The sequence below is a fragment of the Talpa europaea genome, assembly GCF_964194135.1.
Source record: "Talpa europaea genome assembly, chromosome: 14".
NCBI lineage: Eukaryota > Metazoa > Chordata > Mammalia > Eulipotyphla > Talpidae > Talpa > Talpa europaea.
In genome coordinates, this window is record NC_140082.1 from 76,872,073 (window position 1) to 76,891,720 (window position 19,648).

Consider the following 19,648-nt stretch of genomic DNA (forward strand, 5'->3'; position numbering starts at 1 on the left):
CGGACAAGAAATTGGAAGACGTTTTCCCATCCGCAGTCAGTTGAGCATCTGTGGGAAGCACAGGACAGCTCTCTGGACCTTCGTTTCTCAGGCACCCAATGAAACTCTCAGACAGGATGATTTGTAAGACATCTTCAAGCTTGAAACTTTTAAATGTCTCTGATATATGTGTGTGTGTGTATACACACACAGAGAAATCTTAAAGGCTAAAATGATAGCCAAGAAAGTGATTAAGAAAGAGAAATGTGTGACAAATGGTGATTTCTCCAAAAAGAGTTTATTCTGTGTACGAAGGGGCATGTTGCTTCCCCAACACACTAACCTTTAGGCTATGTTTTAAATTGCCAAAAATAAGTACCTATGGAAAGTCCTTTTTTGTACTATCACTAAAGTAAAAAAATATCTAGGACACTGGAGGATGTAGTCAGTTATGAACAAAAGCATAAACATGGTCCGCAACTCTATGGGGATCCTGAAAAATATGTTTCTGAGAGAGTTCAGGTCAACCATTCCCCTGAAATGCATTTTTACCCAAAACACAGATTTTAAAGGTCTCTCCATTCTTCTTTGTAATAACCTGATAAACTGTGAACTCTGGAAAACTTTTCTTCAGACACAAAAAGCAGCAAGATTCTGTTATTCTAGCCAAACAGTAAAGAAATACCCACAGGAAGGTATGCAAGGATAGAAACACAGATGTGTATGTTAGCACAAGCCTCAGTCGGAAGATTTAAAGAACCCATCCATCTATTCAGGATGTCCTGTCAGGCAGTGAAGCTGAGGACACCATTCTTTGTCACTTTAAATGTTCCTTGTATCTGAGTTAAATAAATTCCCCCTAGAGTATAACCTTAGTAAAAGTGGGTCTCTTCTGGAGAAATGACATAATCCCTCTTCAGAGAGAGTTATGGCAAACACCGTTTCCCTCTGTTCTCTGATTTTGGGGACGTTTGAGCTTCAATGTATGTTCAAGTCCAAATAATGAGAACAACCCAGAAGGCTGGAATATTTGAGGGGGTCTCCTCTAAGGGCTCCTGTCTCATTTTAAATGCTATTTTATAGATATTATTTGGTCTTTGGCCTCTATTTTCTCCTCCAGTCACACAAATTTGGGTCCTTTCTGATTGCTTTCTCTCCCTTTAAGTCACATCTGTGGCTCACTAATCCCTGTCAATTCTGGCTTATTCTTCCCACCTTCACTCTCTCTACAAAAACGACATAGAAACATTCATTCCAAAGGGCACCTGCACCCCTATGTTTATAGCAGCACTATTTACAATAGCTAAGCTTTGGAAACAACCCAAATGCCCCAAAATGGATGACTGGATCAAGAAGATGTGGTCCATATACACAATGGAATATTACTCAGCATTCAAAAGAGATAAACACATGCAGTTTGCAACAACATGGATGGAGCTAGAAGGGATCATGCTCAGCGAAATAAGTCAGAAAGAAAAAGCAAAATACCGGATGGTCTCACTCATAGCAGGAATCTAGAAAACCTAAATAAGGGACCAGGAAAAAGACTAATTAATACACAGTAAAAATCAAAATCAAAAAGCAACTATAAACCAGAGACACACTACGGGGTGGGGGGAAGGGAAGGGGAGAGGAAGGATTAGGGTAAAAATAAGGGGGGAGTGCATTTGTATGGGGAATATAACCAAAATGAAAATGCATACATTGTGCAAAGATGAAAAATGATGTAAGAATTATATAAAATAAAGTATCAATTAAAAAAACTGTTGAACAACTATTTGACTGGTTTCCCTGTCCTGTTCCCTCTTACTAGAGCTGTACCTGTGTTCTGTGACACACTGATTGTTCTCATCACTCAGGCGAGCCTTCATTCTAATTGCATAGCTCACATCTTGCTGTCAAAAAATAGCTGAAATCTCCCTGCTCCCATTCCGTCCTGAGCTTCCTTCCCTTGTTTGCACTCACATTGTTATAAGTCTCTGGAACCGTTAATCATTTTCTTTCTTCCCAAAAACTCCTGCCACCATAACTGTCCATTAAATCCCAACTTTTAGAACGTAAAATGCCAATTCTCCCTTAATTTTCCAAGACGGGAGTAATCTCCTCCCTCTTAAAATGACAGAGGCAATTTTACTTCCCTTACTGCTGTCTGCATTATTACATATTGACACATTATCTGCACATAGCACCTGGAGAGAGACAAAGTATAGAGCATGGAGCGTCAAGATCTGGAGCTTGTTTTAGAATCTTGACTCATGTGAGTTACTGAAGCACTTTGGGCCTCATTGTCTATATCTGACAGGTAAAGAGAACAATATAGCACACATCACACCAAGGGTTAAATGAATTATTAATGTATGAATAGAGCAGTTAAAATAATATCTCACATATAGTAAGTGCTCAGTAAACGCATGGTACTGTTTTTACCTGTTGGTTGAGTAGGACTCTCTTGACATCCTGTTGATCTTTGAAGGTAAGGACCAAGCACCTTGAGTGCTTCATGGCAGCAGCACTGAGATTCTTGCTGGTTCCAACAATGAATAGAGTGTGTGACACTTATTTAACTCTGATTTTTTTTATTATTATGAGCTTTCACATCTTTGAAAGTTTCTGACTCTGAGTCATTAACTATAACCGAAAGAGCATTTGAGGAGATTTCTGGGTTCAACCCAAACATGAAAAGAGCTGGGAGGTCACCACACCCATCCTTACAAAGAGAAAAAAATGGAACTAGCTGAAAAGCAGTAGCATCACACAACTGAGTTTGCAGGAAGATGATCAGAAGTCTGGAGAGACGTGGAGAAAGGGTCAAGGTGGAGGTCTGCTCTTTGGGGAGACGTCTCCAGCAGGAGCACTTAAATAACAACTCCCTCCCTCGCTCTCTCATCTCTTCCCACCCTTCCCTCCTTTCCTCACTACCTCCCCTTCCTTCTGTTCACCCCTCCTTCCCGCCTTCTTTCCTTCCCTTTTCTGTCCCCTCCTTTTCTTCTCCCTCCCCCACTCCCCTTCCTAAGGCGGATCAAGAAACATGCTACACAGACACCACACCCCTCACACACCCACTTGGCAGCTCCTAGGGCCCTGCCTCCCTCTGTGGCCCTTCCCACTGAGCTTGGTCACCAGTAGCCAAAGGGTCATTTCCTGCTTCAAAATCCCAGACACCATTTTTACCCACCTGGCCTCTGGATAGATGCCCCCTGCTTTCCTGCCAGCTGTAAACAGCTGTGACCCAGTTCAGTGCAAAGGTCTTCTCTGCCCTCTGTTGAGCAGCTTCTAGTCCTACGCCAGCAAGGCCCAGGGCAAGCCTTGGAAAGATGTTCTGCTTCCTGTTTGTTCTTCCCTTCTTCCCTGCATCCTCTCCCCCATCCATATATATATATATATATATATATATATTTATTTATTTATTTATTTATCTATGCATACAAGAACTGGGATACAGGGCAGAGGTGCAGGTGGTGAGAGGATTCACCAGAGACAGAGTGGGGAACAGAACAGGAAGATCTACTGAAATATACTGCTGAGGGGAGCAGGGGGCGAGACAGGAGAGGTCTACTGCGCCATGTGGGTATCTCCTTGGCCAGGGATCGAACTTGTGCTGCAGCAGCTGCAGACAGCCTCATAAGTTGCTTCCCAACCCCTTGCACCACCAGGGAGGCCCAATAGACTATATTTTTAAGGTCAGTTTTAGGTTCACAGAAAAAATTGAGCAGGAGGTACAGAGAAATCCCATGCGGTTTCAGGATGTACTGATGGATTGCGTTCCTGAGCAAGAACAGTACATGTTCTCATTAATGCGCTGATGACCTGTTTCATCAGGCAGCATTCCTCACAAGGAACTGCATCCTCTTGAACAGTTCACCTTAGGTAGCCATCTCTACAGAATAAATAACTATTAAGCACCTACTATGAATAGGCATTTAGAAGCCCACAGAAGATGTGCTCCCTAACCTCTGAAAATCAACAATGCCAAAATTTTTTGAAAATATTAAGTGTGCAGAATTATCATCAGAACATACTGTTAGACTTTCTTCCCAATTACTTTATGGCTTCATTGGCCCAGGAAGGGCGAATCATTTGGTTTACAGACTTCTTGTTTTCGTCTTTCAATGTTGTGACAGCAACTACAAAGCACACCCTTAGACAGTCTCCGCTCATCACTGTCTACACAGTCTTCTGTGTTCTCTGACCTCTTACAAGGATTAAACGGGTAATCGCTCGACAAGTGGAATGAAGTGCAGGGAATTTCTGCTACATGATGGAATACTGAACACTCAGTCCATACTTCCCCCTCCTTTTCTTTTCTATCCATAAATGGTCAGATAAGCCAGTGGCACCGAGCAATAGCATGGTAGGGCAAGAGCCAGGGACAAGAGAAGTATGATGATAGACAAACAGGGTCTCCAAAATAAATTTGGTAGAAATCCTGCACTCACAACTGACTATATTTTATTAGTGCTTGCTGAGCACGCCAGCCATGGTTATTCCTCAAGCAATCCAGGAGTTGTCCTCCACCCCCAGTCCTGGCTGAGATATGCTTCAACCCCCGAGACAAGAGGGGAACAATGTGAAGCTTCCTAAGAGCCCAGCCACAGGTGCAGGCATGCTAGTTGGCGCTCAGGGTTCACCTGGTTCAGGAATAACCTTCTGGATCAGGATCCAGGAGGCAGGTTCCTTTTACCTCACCCCTTTGGTTCATTCAGTGGAACAAAGGCAAAGTAGAGGGGAAAGAACCTCAAGAGTTCCCAGTGCCATTTAATAAGTTGTTTATGAATGACGTCCACAGTGCTTTGGTGAAGAACACCAGGTTCTCCCCTGAAGGATGCAACCTTTCCTTAGGAATGTCCTGAGAACCTGCACTTTCTATTTCATTTTCTCTCTGGAAAGTGTAGGGGGAGGGGAGCAGTAAGTTGTCACTTATTTTACCCACAAATCCATGTTTTCCATCATCCATCAAGGAGGCATAGATGAAGGTGACAGAGAAGATATTTGTAGAATGCCTGCAAGTGGTCTTTTACCTTGACACTGGTTCTCCTTAGCTAATAACTGCCCGGATAGAGGCTGATGTAGCAGGGAAAACTATGAACTTGGAACATTGTTGTCACTGGTCTACCATGCTTTGTCTACCTTTGCATCCTTTCTCTAAGACTCAGTTTTCTCATCTGCAAAAGGGAGGTGGCAAGTGGGAATAAGGGTCAGAATGGGCTTCCCTGCATATTGACAGGAAACTGACACACAGAAGAGGGACTGTCACTGCTCCCCCACCACTTGATGCTGGGTGGGGTGTCAGCCCAGAGGGAGAATGAGCTGTGGTTCTGGGACTGCTGTAAATCTGCAGTGACAGGACCCAGGCACACTGACACTGAGATTTATCAACTGGCATTTACCTCTCTTCCAAATTAATTACCTTGGGAGAATGGAGCATTGCCTTTTAAAACTCTAAAAATCAGCCAACATTCTCAGACACCACGACATCGCTGTAATAGTGGTGATATTTCCCTAATAATTTCTCTAGCTCCGGTGCAGCTATAGCTGACAGAGGTGTCAAGGATAAAGAGCAGAGTGTATTTCTTTTTTAATTTTCATCTTGAATGGTTTCCTGATGCAGAGCCATGGCACTGCAAAATACATCTCATATTTTGAGGTCTGAGTATCTTTTTGCTCCAAATGTCCTCAATAACAATACAAATAATAGGGATAATAATCATCAGGAGCATAGACTCAACAGTCATTCTGCTGGATTCAAAGTGCACTCACCCTTGCTATTCAGGCAAAGTGGGAAGATGACCTCACCTCTCCACGCTGGGTGTCTCCAGCTGGGAAAGCTATGGAGGAAATGGCCTTGGTGATGGAAAGTGTCAAATAGGCTGATGGTCCTAAGTGTTTAGAACACTTGCATCCTTTCTCTAAAGGAGCATGCCTAACACACATGAGAGAAGAAAATGGAAGATTCCCAGGTTGTAGCATTGAGTTCCATGTTTAACATGAGCTGCCACTTCCCTCACCCACCCCAAGCACAGGTCTGAGCAGGTGGGGCTGGCCCAGCAGGGCACTCAGCATGGTTCACAGTTCTTTTTTTTTTTTTAATTTTTAAAGTTTTTAAACTTTATTTCAGTAAATCCATGCATGAAATAAAACCACAAAAGCACACAAAAATACTCAAGAAGTTATTTGAACACCCCCCTCCCCCAATAATACTGATTGTCAAGATTATAGATGGGGCAGAAAATTTAAAAGACTAATAACACTTTTTTATGAAAAAAATAAAATTGATCAGTAAATGATTCCCCCCTCTATAAACCCCATCACTCTGATTAAATTCTTTTAGGAAAGACACATAGAGAAATATAACAAAACAAAAAATCCTGAACTGGATAGTAAATACCCAATAGAGTTGTTAAACTAGGTCATCAGTTGGGAGTTTAAATGATTATTTAGGCATCTGAATCTTTCTATCCACTTCTCAGGGAGGTGTTGCAGCCATTCTGTCCTCTCCTCTTTGGAAACACTTCCCAGGAGCAGAAATGCCTGAAATCCTGAGTCTCAGTTCCTAAGAACTAGGTTTCAAGAAGAAAATACTGAACTAAAATGTTTAACAGAACTAAGACACATGTAGAGGAGGAGCCTTTTCTTCAGAGCCAAGTAGTTTTTACTTTGCATGGTTTTCCTTTTCTTTTTAAAAGATTTATTAATTTTTGCATATAAGAACTGGGGTACAGGCCAGAAGTGTGGGAGGTTGAGAGGATTCACCAGAGCCGGAGCGGGGAGCAGAGCAGGCAGACAGACCAAAAACACTGCTGAGGGGAGCAGTGGGTGAGACAAGAGAGGTCTGCTGCGCCATGTGGGTAGCTTCCTGGCTGGCCAGGTATCGAACTTGTGCTGCTGAGGCTGTGGCCAGCTTCACAGCGCTGCGCTCAACCCCCTGCGCCACCAGGGAGGCCCTTTGCATGGTTTTTCTTGTAGATTCCTCAGGGTTTGTTTGTCTGACCCAAGAGTACCACAGCCCTTGTGGGATTATATTGGATGAGATAGAAAAGGTCTGTCCATTGTAAATCAAGGAGGTGATGACCTTCTGATTAGATTCACAGTTGCTGCTGCTGAAGCTTTGGTTCTGTCTCCACTGAGTTCAATTTTCGCTTTTTGCAAGATGTAAGAAACATGAAGGGTTTCTGACCTTGTTATTTCTACAGAATTTACTTTTAATGGATCAAGAATTCCAGTAACACCCAGAACTTTCAGCAGTTACTTCACATCTGTTTGTGCTGTGGCTGTGAGCTAGGGCAGGAGCTGCCGCACACCCTGGTGTGTTCACATCGGCTGTCTGTGGCCTTGGTGCAGATGAGGAGCAGTGGTTGGTGGTGGGTGGAGGTGGGGAGGGGGTCTTGGCAGGTAGGCAGCACAATTGGCATGCAGAGGCTTTCCCCATGGGGATGCAGTTCAATAAAAGTTGCTCTATAAATCATGCGGGGTGATAGTAGACCCCCACCAGCACAAAGAGGTCTAGATTAGCATCAGCACTCTGGGGTTTCCCAGCATCTGCTGGAAACGTACATTTCTTTGTGTTCTCAGTTTGAAACTTTGATTTCTCTATACTTCTAAAGTGCACTGCATTGACAAGGACAAGTCCAGTGAGCACGCCTTTGATAAGATCTGGGTAGGGAAGACTGTCCATTCCACCCCTGGTTTCATCTTTAACAGTCAGAGCCTGGTGTCTGTAAGTGACCCTTGCACAGAAGGGTGTGCACTGGTGGGTAGATTTTTCTAAATTGGTGAAAGTAAGTCCAGGATGACGATTGACTAGTGAGAGTTTAGCTATTTTCTCTTCCCTAGAAGACCTTTTCCATGCAGATTCTGCCTGTCATGGAGGTGCAACCTTGGGGAGCAGAACAACAAAAGAGAAACTGCAGATATCTGCAGATATACCTCACAGCTGCTACTGCCACGCCCCCCCACCCCCATCAGTGTACATCCTTGGATAAATCAGCTAGGAATCTATAAGGGGTGTGCCTCCAGTCCCTGCCACCCATGTAACTTGCTGCCATTGTCACCTTGTAGATGGAGAGAGGGAGGCTTAGAGAGGTGAAGAAGGTTCTTTGATATTCTATGGTGAGTGAGCAGTCAATATGGATTCCAGTCCAGGCAGCTTAGCTTCCAGTTCTTGGTCCCTCACTGTGGGAACCCCCTCCCAACAGTACCTGCAGTTGCAGGGCTATTCACAGTAATGACAATGAAATAACTTCTACCGAACCACCTGGGAGTCCTGGGCAGGCAACTCCCATCTCAAATATATCCTGTCATTTAATTCACAGATGGATATCATGGGGGTTATTAGCTTCATTTCACAGAGGAGGAAATGAAGGCTCAAGGAGGTTAAACTATGCAAACATCTATGCCATGAGACATGGGAGCAGGGGGTCTGAGAGCTTCTGTTTTACTTCAGATCCTTCTGACACTTTGCTCATTTTCAGATGCTCTGTGTTTGGGATGTGCAGGCAGCATCTCTAGACCCTCTGCGGAGACTCAGATCTCACTGTGCTCCATGGCACCCAGCTTTGAAAACTTGTAAGGTCTTTTGCTGCACCACCTAGGACAGCAAGAGCACAGGTCTTCTCACTGTATGGACCGCCCTGAGAGGCCTTGAGAGGTCACTTTCTCCAGCACCTCCTGACTCTCCTGCCACTGCATCATCCTCCCTCCCTTCACCTGGTGTTGGACTCCTCCAGGAGTCCACTGTGTCAGGACACTGTGTGGTCTGCACTGTGACTACATCAAACTACAATGTTTCTGCATAGAAATGGAAACAATCAACAAAATGAAAAGGCAACCTGCCAAATGGGATAAAATATATGCAAACCATCTCTCTGATATAAGGTTAATATGCAAAATATATACAGAACTCACACAATTCAACAGCAAATAACCAAACAGCCAAATAACTTCCTCAGACTACATCCAAAGTAGGTGGATTCAATTAGGATGATGGAGCATATGAAACCTTGGAGTCTACACATAGTAGGCTGGGAACTTTCTTCCCTATATTAATCAGGGCTCTTCAAAGAAACAGAACCAATAGGTTAGATACAGGTGTAGGTATAGGCAGCGGTATAGACAACAATATAGATAAGAGGAAATTTATTATAGGACTTGGTAAATGCATTTAGAGAGCCTGAGTCTCATCTGAAAGCTGGAGAGCCAGGAAATCCAGAAGTGTAATTCAGTTCAAGTTCAAAGATCTGAGAGCCAGGAGTGCTGAAGTTCAAGGGTAGGGGAAGATGAATGTCCCAGTCCAGGTAAAGTGCAAGTTACTCCTTCCTCTGCCTCTTTGTTCATTCTGGTTCTTCAACAGACTGGATCACGCCCACCCCATTGGTGAGGGCGATCTCCTTGACTCAGCCTACAGACTCAAGCGCCATTCTCTTTTGGTGACACCCTCATAGACACACCCAGAAACAATGTTTTACTAGACATCTGGGCATCTCTTAGTCAAGCCAAACTGACACATAAAATAAACCATCACACCTGCCCTGGAAGACAGAATTCCTTTGAAAAGTCTCGCACCTGAGCATTTGCTTCAGAGGACACAGAGCCTCTACTTGCATCTCACAGCATCTGCTATTTTGTGATTAACTCCTCCAATGGAGAAAAGGGAGTTTCAGGAAGCTGTGTGGCTCCTTTCCTGCCAAAGCAAAGGCATAGGGAGCAGCCCCACCTGCCAGGATGCTCCTCCTGGCGGAAGGCCTGCCTCATTAATGCACTTGGACAGCAGACAGGGAACAAGCACTGTGACTCAGCTTATTTTAAGGCATATCATTTCTGAAGCATTTGGATGAACCAAGAGTAGTCAGTTCCCTCTCCAGGTCACATCAACAAAGATTTAGAATGGAATACACTGGGCTGTACTTTGCATGCTGCACACACAGGAAGAAAGGAGCTATTAGTGATTCCTAAAAATAAACATTTATGCTTTGTTTCTACTTCCTCCTGTCCAATCAGAAGTTGGTGGAGTCTAATAGCGACAAAGTCATGTACAGACTTCCCATCTTGTTCAACCTACCCTCCTGTCTTGAGGGGATATGACTCAGCTGACCACAAAAAGCAGGGGGGGGGTCCCCTCCAGATTCTGAGCCCCCACCTGGGGCCAAGGCTCTTAGAATGCCTTATGATCTTTTTCCAAGTCAACATCCCTCTCAAGATCCTGCAGCCATGAGAGCACATGAACACACTCAATCAGTATCCAATTTGAATCCTATCGTATTAGGATCCAGATCAGCACATGGCGCTGCCATCTGCTCACACTTCCCAGGGCCAGGCAGGGCCCATCCTCCCCCTGGACTTCCTTGAGTGTATCCCTCTGCTGACCCTACTGGAGTGTCACCAATGGGGTGCAGTTGTGCGAATTAGTGGCACAATCTCCCCAAGGATAGGGAAAACAATGTGACTAGTAAATCTTACTTTTAATACCCCTCCATATCTAGTAGCCATTCACTTATCTCATAATCGAAGTATAAATGTCAGTTTTCACGGTACTCACAGAGAACACCACACATTCAAATATTGTTATACTATTTTTCTTCACTCCTTCAGCAAGAATCCCCAATAGTAAATGCACAGAAAGTGGCTTAGCAAAGGCATTTGGGTGATTCAGAACTACTTAAATAATTATAAGACATTTCTTTGTACATGAGATTTAGATCATCCATGCACAGGTAAGTGTATTTGCAAAACTTTGAAGGTTTTTTTTTTTAAGTTATTCAAGACCAATCTCATGGTTGGATTTCAAATCTAGAACTGAGAAAGTAAAGTTTGCAGAGTTTGTATAAAAACTAAGATGTAAATAGACAGCAAGATTTGGGGAAAGAGGAATCTAGAACATAACTGTGATCAAACAAAGCACACAGTTTTAAAAGAGATAAGCAGGTGGTTTGAAGACTCTTGGAAGCATCTAAGAATGTTTTCCAACAATGGTGCAAAGAGCTGTGGGTAAGTTATTAAGCACGTGAAATGTGGCTACTCCAAATTGAAATGGCTGTTAGCATAACATAATACACTGGATGTTGAAGACTTAGTATGAAATAATCCCCTACTATTTTATTAAAATATCTCAATAATTTTTCATATTGATTACATGTTAAGATGACACTATTTGGATAGAATATGTTAAATAAAATATAGTGTCAAAGTTAATTTCACCCTTTTGAACCTTTTAAAATGTGACTCCCAGAAAATTCACAATTAGATCTATAGTTTACATTATATTTTTATTTGACAATGTTGAACTAAGATGTATAGATGAAGAAGAGCAAGATGTGTCAAACTGAATATGAAGAGAATGCAAAGCTACCCAGAGGAAACATCACATAGTTTGAAAGAAAAGTAAAATAGAGGAAGACTAACTTAGAGATGATGCTACTTCCCCTGGATTGAATCCAGTTTATAGGTTTATTTTATTTGACCAGTTGAGCCTTAACCTGCAAAGTGTTTTAATTATATATTTAATTTTATAAGAAATTGTTGTCAACTTTTAAAAATAGTGGAAGCTTTCATATAAAAATTCAAATCTCTTGCTTATCTCAAAAAATAAAAACATCTGGAGAAATCTGTCCTGTGTTCCATCAAAGCACGATTTATGTCTTCGAGGAGCAGCTGAATCCATGGCCAGACCACACTGAACACATCCAGTTTCATCAGATGCTGCATGCTAAGCAGGCTTAGGCCTGGCGAGTTCTTAGATGGGAGAAGCAGTTGCCTCAGAAACGGTATGTATTTTGCCACACTCCCTACCATTCCCTGTTGTTTCGTGGAGGCTGAAATAAAATGTTGGTTGCTATTTACTGGAGTTAAGCAAGTAATCATGACTACTTTATATTTAGGAAGAAAAAAATACATGTGACAGTTGAGCCATTCATTGAAATAGTCTAAGTGTTCCTTGTTCATATGTGTTTGTAACCCCAACTCCCTGGTATAGGAGAGGATGGTGCAGGGCTAAGAACAGCTAATAGTAAACCTCAATACTTAGATAGAATAAAGGTTTCTGGAGTTACTGTGAGCACTAGATAAGAAAAAACAGAGACAGAACTTTCTCTTATACCAGACCAGAGTGTGGAAAACATTATTAAAGGATGATCGGAATTGACCATTTCTCTGGGATCCTAAATATCTTTTGATTTGTCTTCATAAAAGAAATTTACAAGTAAGTCATAAGTCAGGAATAGAAAGCAATATCCTTGTAATATGATATGACAAAGGTTTGAGATATTAAAAGAGATGTGGAATGAGGCATCAGATCTCAATATCAGAAGGAAGCAGAGGATATCAACAGTGAGGAGCTCACAGGAATTAGAAGGGTAGGAATGAAGGCTACTTTGTTACAAGTGAGGTAACTGTTCTTGAGTAGATGAGTAAATTCCTGGCAAAACAACAGGTTAGCATATCCTCATTTCTTTGCAGAAACTTCTCATGAGACTGAGTAAAGTGGAGCACAATGGATGTTAGCTCCGGATGCCATTTCTCACTAGACTGGATATTGGATGAAAAGCTCGTGGTGTCCTACAAGAGCTAGTGTTACTATGCCATCCTAGTGTAGGTGAGATAGCATCTAACTCTGATTTTTTGATTTGCATTTACCTAATCAGAAGTTATGTAGAGCATCTTTCATGTGCTTCTTCAATGTTTAAATATCTCGTTTATAGCAATGTCTTTTATTTATTTTTTATGTAGGGTTTGTCTTTTAGCTGTTGATTGATAAAAAATATTTGTATATTCTGGATATTGGACATTTATCAGAAATACGATTTGTGTTTTCTTCAGTTCATGAATACAGATGTTTTTCTCTAATCTGCCTTTCTATATAAATCTTCTCTTTCTCTCAACGATGTTCTGGAGTTTTCAGTACACAATCTTCTTTTGTTAAATTCATTCTTAAGTATGATTCTTTTTGATTGTGAATGCCATGGTAGCTCTTTCATTCCTATTATGTAGAAACACAAATGGTGTTTGTATATTGATTTTTGTTTCCAGCAATTTTATTTCAGCTCTGTTAGATTTATGTATCTATTTCAAGGCCTAACGATGACTTGTATTTCAGAATATTGCACATGCATTGAGAAAGATGTATATTCTGCTGTTGCTCAGTGAAGTGTTCTTTAGCTGTCGAATTAGATCTAATTTTTTAAAAGATTTTTTCAAGTCTTCCATTTCATTGTTGACCTATTTAGTTTTTCAATTCATTTTTGAAAGTAGGATATGAAAATATCCTACTACTTTTGCTATCTATTTTCCCCTTCATGTCAGTCAAGTTTTACTTTAAGTATTTTAACTCTCTCTTATTAGGTGCATGGGTATTTATTATTGCTAATATACATTTCTTCATGTGTCAACCTAATTTATCATAAATATATAAAATGTTCTTGTTTTCTCTAATAATAATTTTGAAGTATATTTTGTCAGATATAGCCATTCTCTTTTGGTTATTATTTACATGATATATCTCATTTATCCTTTTAATTAAAAATTTTTTGTGTCTGTGAATTATAATTCAGTCACATATACAGCACATAGGATGGTCATGGTCTTTTACACAGTCTGTCAATCATTGACTTTTAATTGGAGTATAATTACATTCATTGTAATTGCTGAGGAGACAGGGGTTAAGTGACATTTTATTTTATTTTATTTTTTAATTAATTAATTAATTAATTAGTTTGTTTGTTTGCTTGTTTATTTATTTATACAAGCACTGGGTACAGTCAGAAGCGTGGGAGGGTGAGAGAATTCACCAGAACCAGAGCAGGGAGCAGAGCAGGCAGAAGGACCGAGGTACACTGCTGAGGGGAGCAGCGGGTGGCAGGAGAGGTCTGCGGCGCCATGTGGGACCCTCCTCTGGTGGCCGGGGAGCAGCCGGGGATCGAACCGGCGCTGCAGAGGTTGCGGGCAGCTTTGCAACCCAGCGCTCAACCGCTGCGCCACCGGGGAGGCCGTTAAGTGACATTTTAACATTTGTTTTCTATGTCTCTTATATGTTTTTTTCTCTTCCTGCCCTCCATTACTAGCCTTTTTTGGTGTTACACAGATATTTTCTAGTGTACAATTTTAAGCATGCTGTTGTTTCTTTTTTTTTAAATGATGTTCTTTGTAGCTATCTTGAGTATTATAATTAATATAAACAATCCAGTATGAATTAATATTGTCAATTTCAATAGAACATATTTAAATAAACTTTGTTCTTTTATAATATTAGTCTTAGTGCCTCATGTCTTTTCATTTCAGCTTGAAGGACTTCCTATAGTATTTCTTATAGAAGAAGTTTCTCTGTCAGCAGTGAGTTTTTTGTTTTAGGTTATGTGGAAATGTTTTCCTTTCCCAGATTTGAAGAGTAAATTAGCTGTATATGGAATCATTTTATGACAGCTGTTTTCTTTCAGCCTTTAAATATGTCATTCCACTGCTTTCTGGCCTTCATGGCCTTTTATGAGAAATCACGGGTTAATCTTGTTTCTCCCTTGCTGTTTTGTCTTTAGACAGTTTGATTATATCTAAGTATAGGTCTCTCTGAGATGCTCAAGACTTTGAAAAATGCTCTGAGTTTATCCTACTTGAGGTTCATTAAGTTTCCTGGATACGTAGATACACATTGTAAACTTTGGTAACTTATGGTCGTTACATATTTTTCCTACCCTTTCTTTCTCTCAGCATTCCTTCTGAGTTTTCCCTTATGCACAAGTCAGTAAGTTTCAGGATGTCCCACCAGTTTCCAGTGCTGTCTCCATTTTTCCTCATTCTTTTTTTTTTTTTAAAGATTTATTTATTTATACAAGTCCTGGAGTGTAGGCCAGAGGTGTGGAGGGTGAGAGGATTCACCAGAGACAGAGTGGGGAACAGAACAGGCAGACTGATGAAATACACTGCTGAGGGGAGCAGTGGGCGGGAGAGGAGAGGTCTGCTGTGCCATGTGGGATTCTCGTTGGCCAGCCGGCATCGAACACATGCTGCAGAGGCACGGACAGCTTCACAATGTGGAGCTCAACCGCCTGCGCCACCAGGGAGGCCCCCATTTTTCTTCATTCTTTTATCTCTTGTCCTTTGGGCTCTGTAATGTGCTTTGGTCTATATTTAAGGGTGTTGATTCTTTCTTCTTCATGCTCAAATCTGCCATTGAGTTTCTATTGTGAATGTTTTATTTTAGTTACCATACTTTTTTCAATTTTTATTGTATCAAAATACACAAAACATCAAATGCACTATCTTAATTATATTTAATGGACAGCTTGGTGATAGTAATCACATTCTTATTGTTGAGAAACTATCACCACCATCCATCTCCAGGACACTTTTCATCTTGCAAAAGTAAACTATCACTCCACATTATCTGTACTCCAGACTTTGACAACTTCAATTATCTTTCTGCTTCTTCTTCTTCTTTTTTTTTTTTTTGACAAATGCTGGTACTTCAAAACAGTGAAAGACATTGTGTGTGTGTGTATAAGAGAGGACTTATTTCATTTAGTATTATGCCCTCAACTTTCATCCATGTTGTAGCATGCCAGAATTTCATTCCTTTTTAAATTTAAATAATATCCCAATTATATCTATTGACCACATTTTGCTCACACATTCATTTGTTGATGGACACTTGAGTTGCTTCTATAGGGAAGAAAGTAAACCTCAGTTGGTAAGCTCAGGAGAAACTCTTCTAATAAGGAGATTTTCGTGCAATTTAGGCTGTGGGGAAAACAGAGAAGACTCCCTCTACCTCCGCCAAATTTATCTTTGTGACAAATTTCTCAAATTTCTCCTAAGAATTTAAAACCACAGTCTGAAATCACAAAGACATAATTAGAATTCACACCATCTGTGTGGTCCAGGAACCCAGAACTGAACTTTGATTTAAAGCAACAGAAACACCAGGTAGAGGCACAGCAAACCCTCCTTAGAAGAACTTGCCCTCAATGCAAGCTTCAATGAAATCCCACAGAATAACTTCCAGGAAACATGAGCTCAAATAACAAGTTACTGAACAGAAAAGTGAAATATAACCAGGAGACAGAGTAAAATGAAACTGCAAATTGCGCCCACATATTGGAGTATTTAGGATATATAAATAAATAGATTTCTTTGAAATATGGCGAAGAAGTCAGAGACTATCAAAACTGTGCGTGAAATTAGAAAAAGCAATGAAATAGAATGTCTTTAATAGTGAGAATAACCACTGAAATCTTAAAATCCATAGAAGAACTAACAGACTATCAGACGATTGGAAGGGTCAACATAGGCTGGTGGGGTCACAAAGACAAAGAAGTAGGAAAGTAGACAAGTCACTAGGAAAAAACAGATACATCACTGCCAAGCTGATTCACAAAAGCTAGACAACTTGAATGGTTATATGACTTTTAAAATCATTTAAAAGAGAACAGCAGGCCCAAATGAGTCTACAGGCAAGTTTACTAGACATTCCTAGACATCAGCTATATAGACTTTGAAAATTTAAGGTGTTTTGAGGCATATTAAATTTGGAGTCAACTAATTAATCTCCACATAAGAATACTTATCCCATAACTAAGAGATCAGTGAATTTTTATTTTCTATCTTGTTTTTTTCTGTACTTAAAATGAATTACAAAGTGTGTCTGTCCATTATCTCATGTTTGTCTTCTCATTACAATGCCCAGGAAGGAAAGTCATAAAACTTTCTGCCTGAGATTTCATCATTTGTTTGTCATGTCCCATGACAAACTTTATAATATGTTTTTATAAAGAAAGCCAGTAAAGTTAATTAAATTTTTATGAGTCATACTTTAGTACCTATGATCAATACACTGGAAATGGCCCATCATAAATTCTACACTTAAATTTCCATATTTATCCCACTTAAAAATTGTACTCTATAAATGTTCAAATAAATTGGATATGTACATACATATACATATGTATATTCTTAAATGTAGCATTAATTTTTAAACAGTAACTTCTAAGCTATATTATCAGTCAAAAGCAAAATACTGGAAGGTAGACTACTATAAAAATGGTATCTTACTGTAGTGCCAAGAGACAATTTTTAAATAAAGTTCTTCAATTTAGAACATAAATTACCTTGCTTGAAGATGATATTAAACCTGAAAATATTTCCTAAAGAATTTTGTACACTCCAAATAATCTGCACAGCTCACTAGCCTAAGAGTCATTGACAAATGAGTTATTCATTAATTCCTGAATCCTTCCATATTATAAAATTTATAAGTTGCTCACAGCCTAATCAGAACTACCTATTTTGTAACATGAGTCCCATGTAATAAAGCCTAGAGTGAAAATACCCAGGTGTCCAATCTCCAGACAGTATGTATTTTCTCTAATGCTCTAATTAGATGCTCCAATCAGTCCTGTGACCACTGGTGAGAAATTAGCACAGACTGGACATTCCTTGGCATCAGGGTGCCCAAGGAGATACTCACAGCTGGAGAAGATCAGCGGGCAGGAGTGCTCGTCCATGGGGAAGTTATGCAGCTGCAGCTGGCACTCTGCATTGATGGTGAGCCTGTGGGAAAGCCACATGTCACCCTGAGGTCACTCAGTAACAACCTTGTAAGGTTCCCATGCAGTTTGATGGGACTGTCCCTTACCACCGTGGGGGCAGGGGGAGGGGACAGCACGTGCAGTCACTGCTGGCAGCAGCACCATCCAGTCAGTGCTACCATTCAGTTGCTTCTGTGTTGTGTTATTTTGTTCTGCTTTAACTATTGGTAGCAGAGAGAATTTCAGCTAATGAAATCCCAAGTCAAGTCAGAAGAGACATATAAAAACAACTGCAGTTTTAGCCATCCTTGTTTAATCTGTTTAAAGTAAGTCCTTCCTCCATTTTGAAAGTGGTGTGTTTGTGTAAATAGGTATAATTCCAAATTAATCCACATATAGGGGGAATTTCCTATTTGGACAACTCCATTTCACTAAGAAGGTGGTGGATGTACTAAAAGTGTTCACTGCATCCTTCCAGAGAAGACAGCCCTCGGAGTTTCCATAAAGGATCCCAGCAAAGACCATGTCTTGAGTCCGGCTTGCTGAGGCTCACTTTTATCTCAGAGTCTCCTTCAGAGTCCCTTAAGGTTGATGAGGAAACACCTCTAGAAACTCTGGCTCTCAAAACATAAGTCACCAGCAGGTTTATCTGTTGTAGGTGGGTTTTTTTTTATTATTTTTTATTTTTTATTTATACAAGCACTGGGTACAGTCAGAAGTGTAGGAGGGTGAGAGAATCCATCAGAGCCAGAGAGGGGAACAGAACAGGCAGACTGACAAAATACACTGCGAGGGGAGCAGCGGGCGTGGCAGGAGAGGTCTGTGCACCATGTGGGACCCTTGCCTGTGGCTGGGGTTCGAACCGGCACTGCAGAGGCTGCAGGCAGCTTCGCAGCCCAGTGCTCAACCGCTGTGCCACCAGGGGAGGCCCTGTTGTAGGTGTTTTTGTGGTTCCTCCAACAACAAAAGTTTCATTTCCCTGAAACTTTTAAAAATAATCTTCTGCTTATTTTTATTTTAATCTGTGCCTTTATTTATGCTATGGACACTTGCTTACCACTATGAGTTACAGATTTCCCCTCACTGTCAGAAATCACCTGCAGTTAGGAGCTAATGACACTGGACTTAAGGGTGAAGAAGGAGAGCGTGAGGGCTCGTAGGGGCTTTCACGGAGTGGGAGGATGCAGGGGCATGGCTCAAAGGATTTAGAGAAGTCACTTTCCCTTGAGGCACGCTGGATCTGAAATGCTCTTTAGACCTTCAGGAAGAGAGCACGCAGGCAGGCGGATCCAAGAAGCTGGGTGTACTGGGTAGGAATAGGCATATGGGAATTCTCAGCATGAATATGGCTTTTAAATTTGTGGGAGTGGATAAGCTACAGCAGTGGGAAGATGAAAAGAGAGTGAAGTACGGGAGCAGGCCTGAGGCAGAAGGAGCAGCAGGAGCATCCAGTACTGTGCCAAGGGTCCAATCACTATGATGATCTAAATTTTAAATCCAAAATCAGATGGTCAGTAATTAAAGATTTACTGGTATCTTACCTTAAAGTATAAAGGATTTCTCCATCAGGATCAAAGGCAGGAGCCACAGTGCCACAAAGGTGGTGAGAGAGGTTGTTAGTTCAGGGCTAGGGCACCCCATGCTCCTGAGAGGTCATGTGCTGTCCTGACTCTAGGTTGAAAGAGCAGAAAATCTGGCTTGGGTGCAGGGTGCTGCTATGCTCTGTGGCAGATATGTGTTCCATTAGACTCAGACCATTTGAGTGGAGAGAATTTTTTTTTAAGATTTATTTATTTATGCATACATGAACTGGAGTATAGGCCAGAGGTGTGGGGGGGGGTGGGAAGATTCACCAGAGACAGAATGGGGAACAGAACACACAGACTGACTGAAAGTCACTGCTGAGGGGAGCAGCGGGAGAGACAGGAGAGGTCTGCTGCTCCATGTAGGTAGCTCCCTGGCCTGCCGGGGATCAGACTCGTGCTGCAGAGGCTGCAGACAACTTCATAGTGCTGTGCTTAACCTCTTGCACCACCAGGGAGGCCCTCGAGTGGAGAGAATTTTGAGAGAGACCCTAGTCAGAATTTTGAGACAGACCTTAGGTTCAAACTCTGGTAACATTAGTTCCCAGTGGTGACTTTGGACGAGTCAGTTCATACTGAGTT

At 41.2% G+C, this 19,648-nt stretch overlaps 1 protein-coding gene across 2 annotated transcripts in view; it reads right to left on the bottom strand.

Annotated features, from left to right (window-relative positions):
• The window catches only part of GABRG3 (gamma-aminobutyric acid type A receptor subunit gamma3), a gene marked incomplete at both ends in the record, with an annotated part of 419,168 nt that overhangs the window by 143,321 nt on the left and 256,199 nt on the right, over positions 1 to 19,648 (bottom strand). For both annotated transcript variants that reach the window (XM_084254301.1, XM_084254300.1), the window contains one exon: positions 17,423 to 17,505. In XM_084254301.1, coding sequence (XP_084110427.1) covers positions 17,423 to 17,505 — 83 coding nt within the window. The remainder of the gene's footprint in view (positions 1 to 17,422; positions 17,506 to 19,648) is intronic.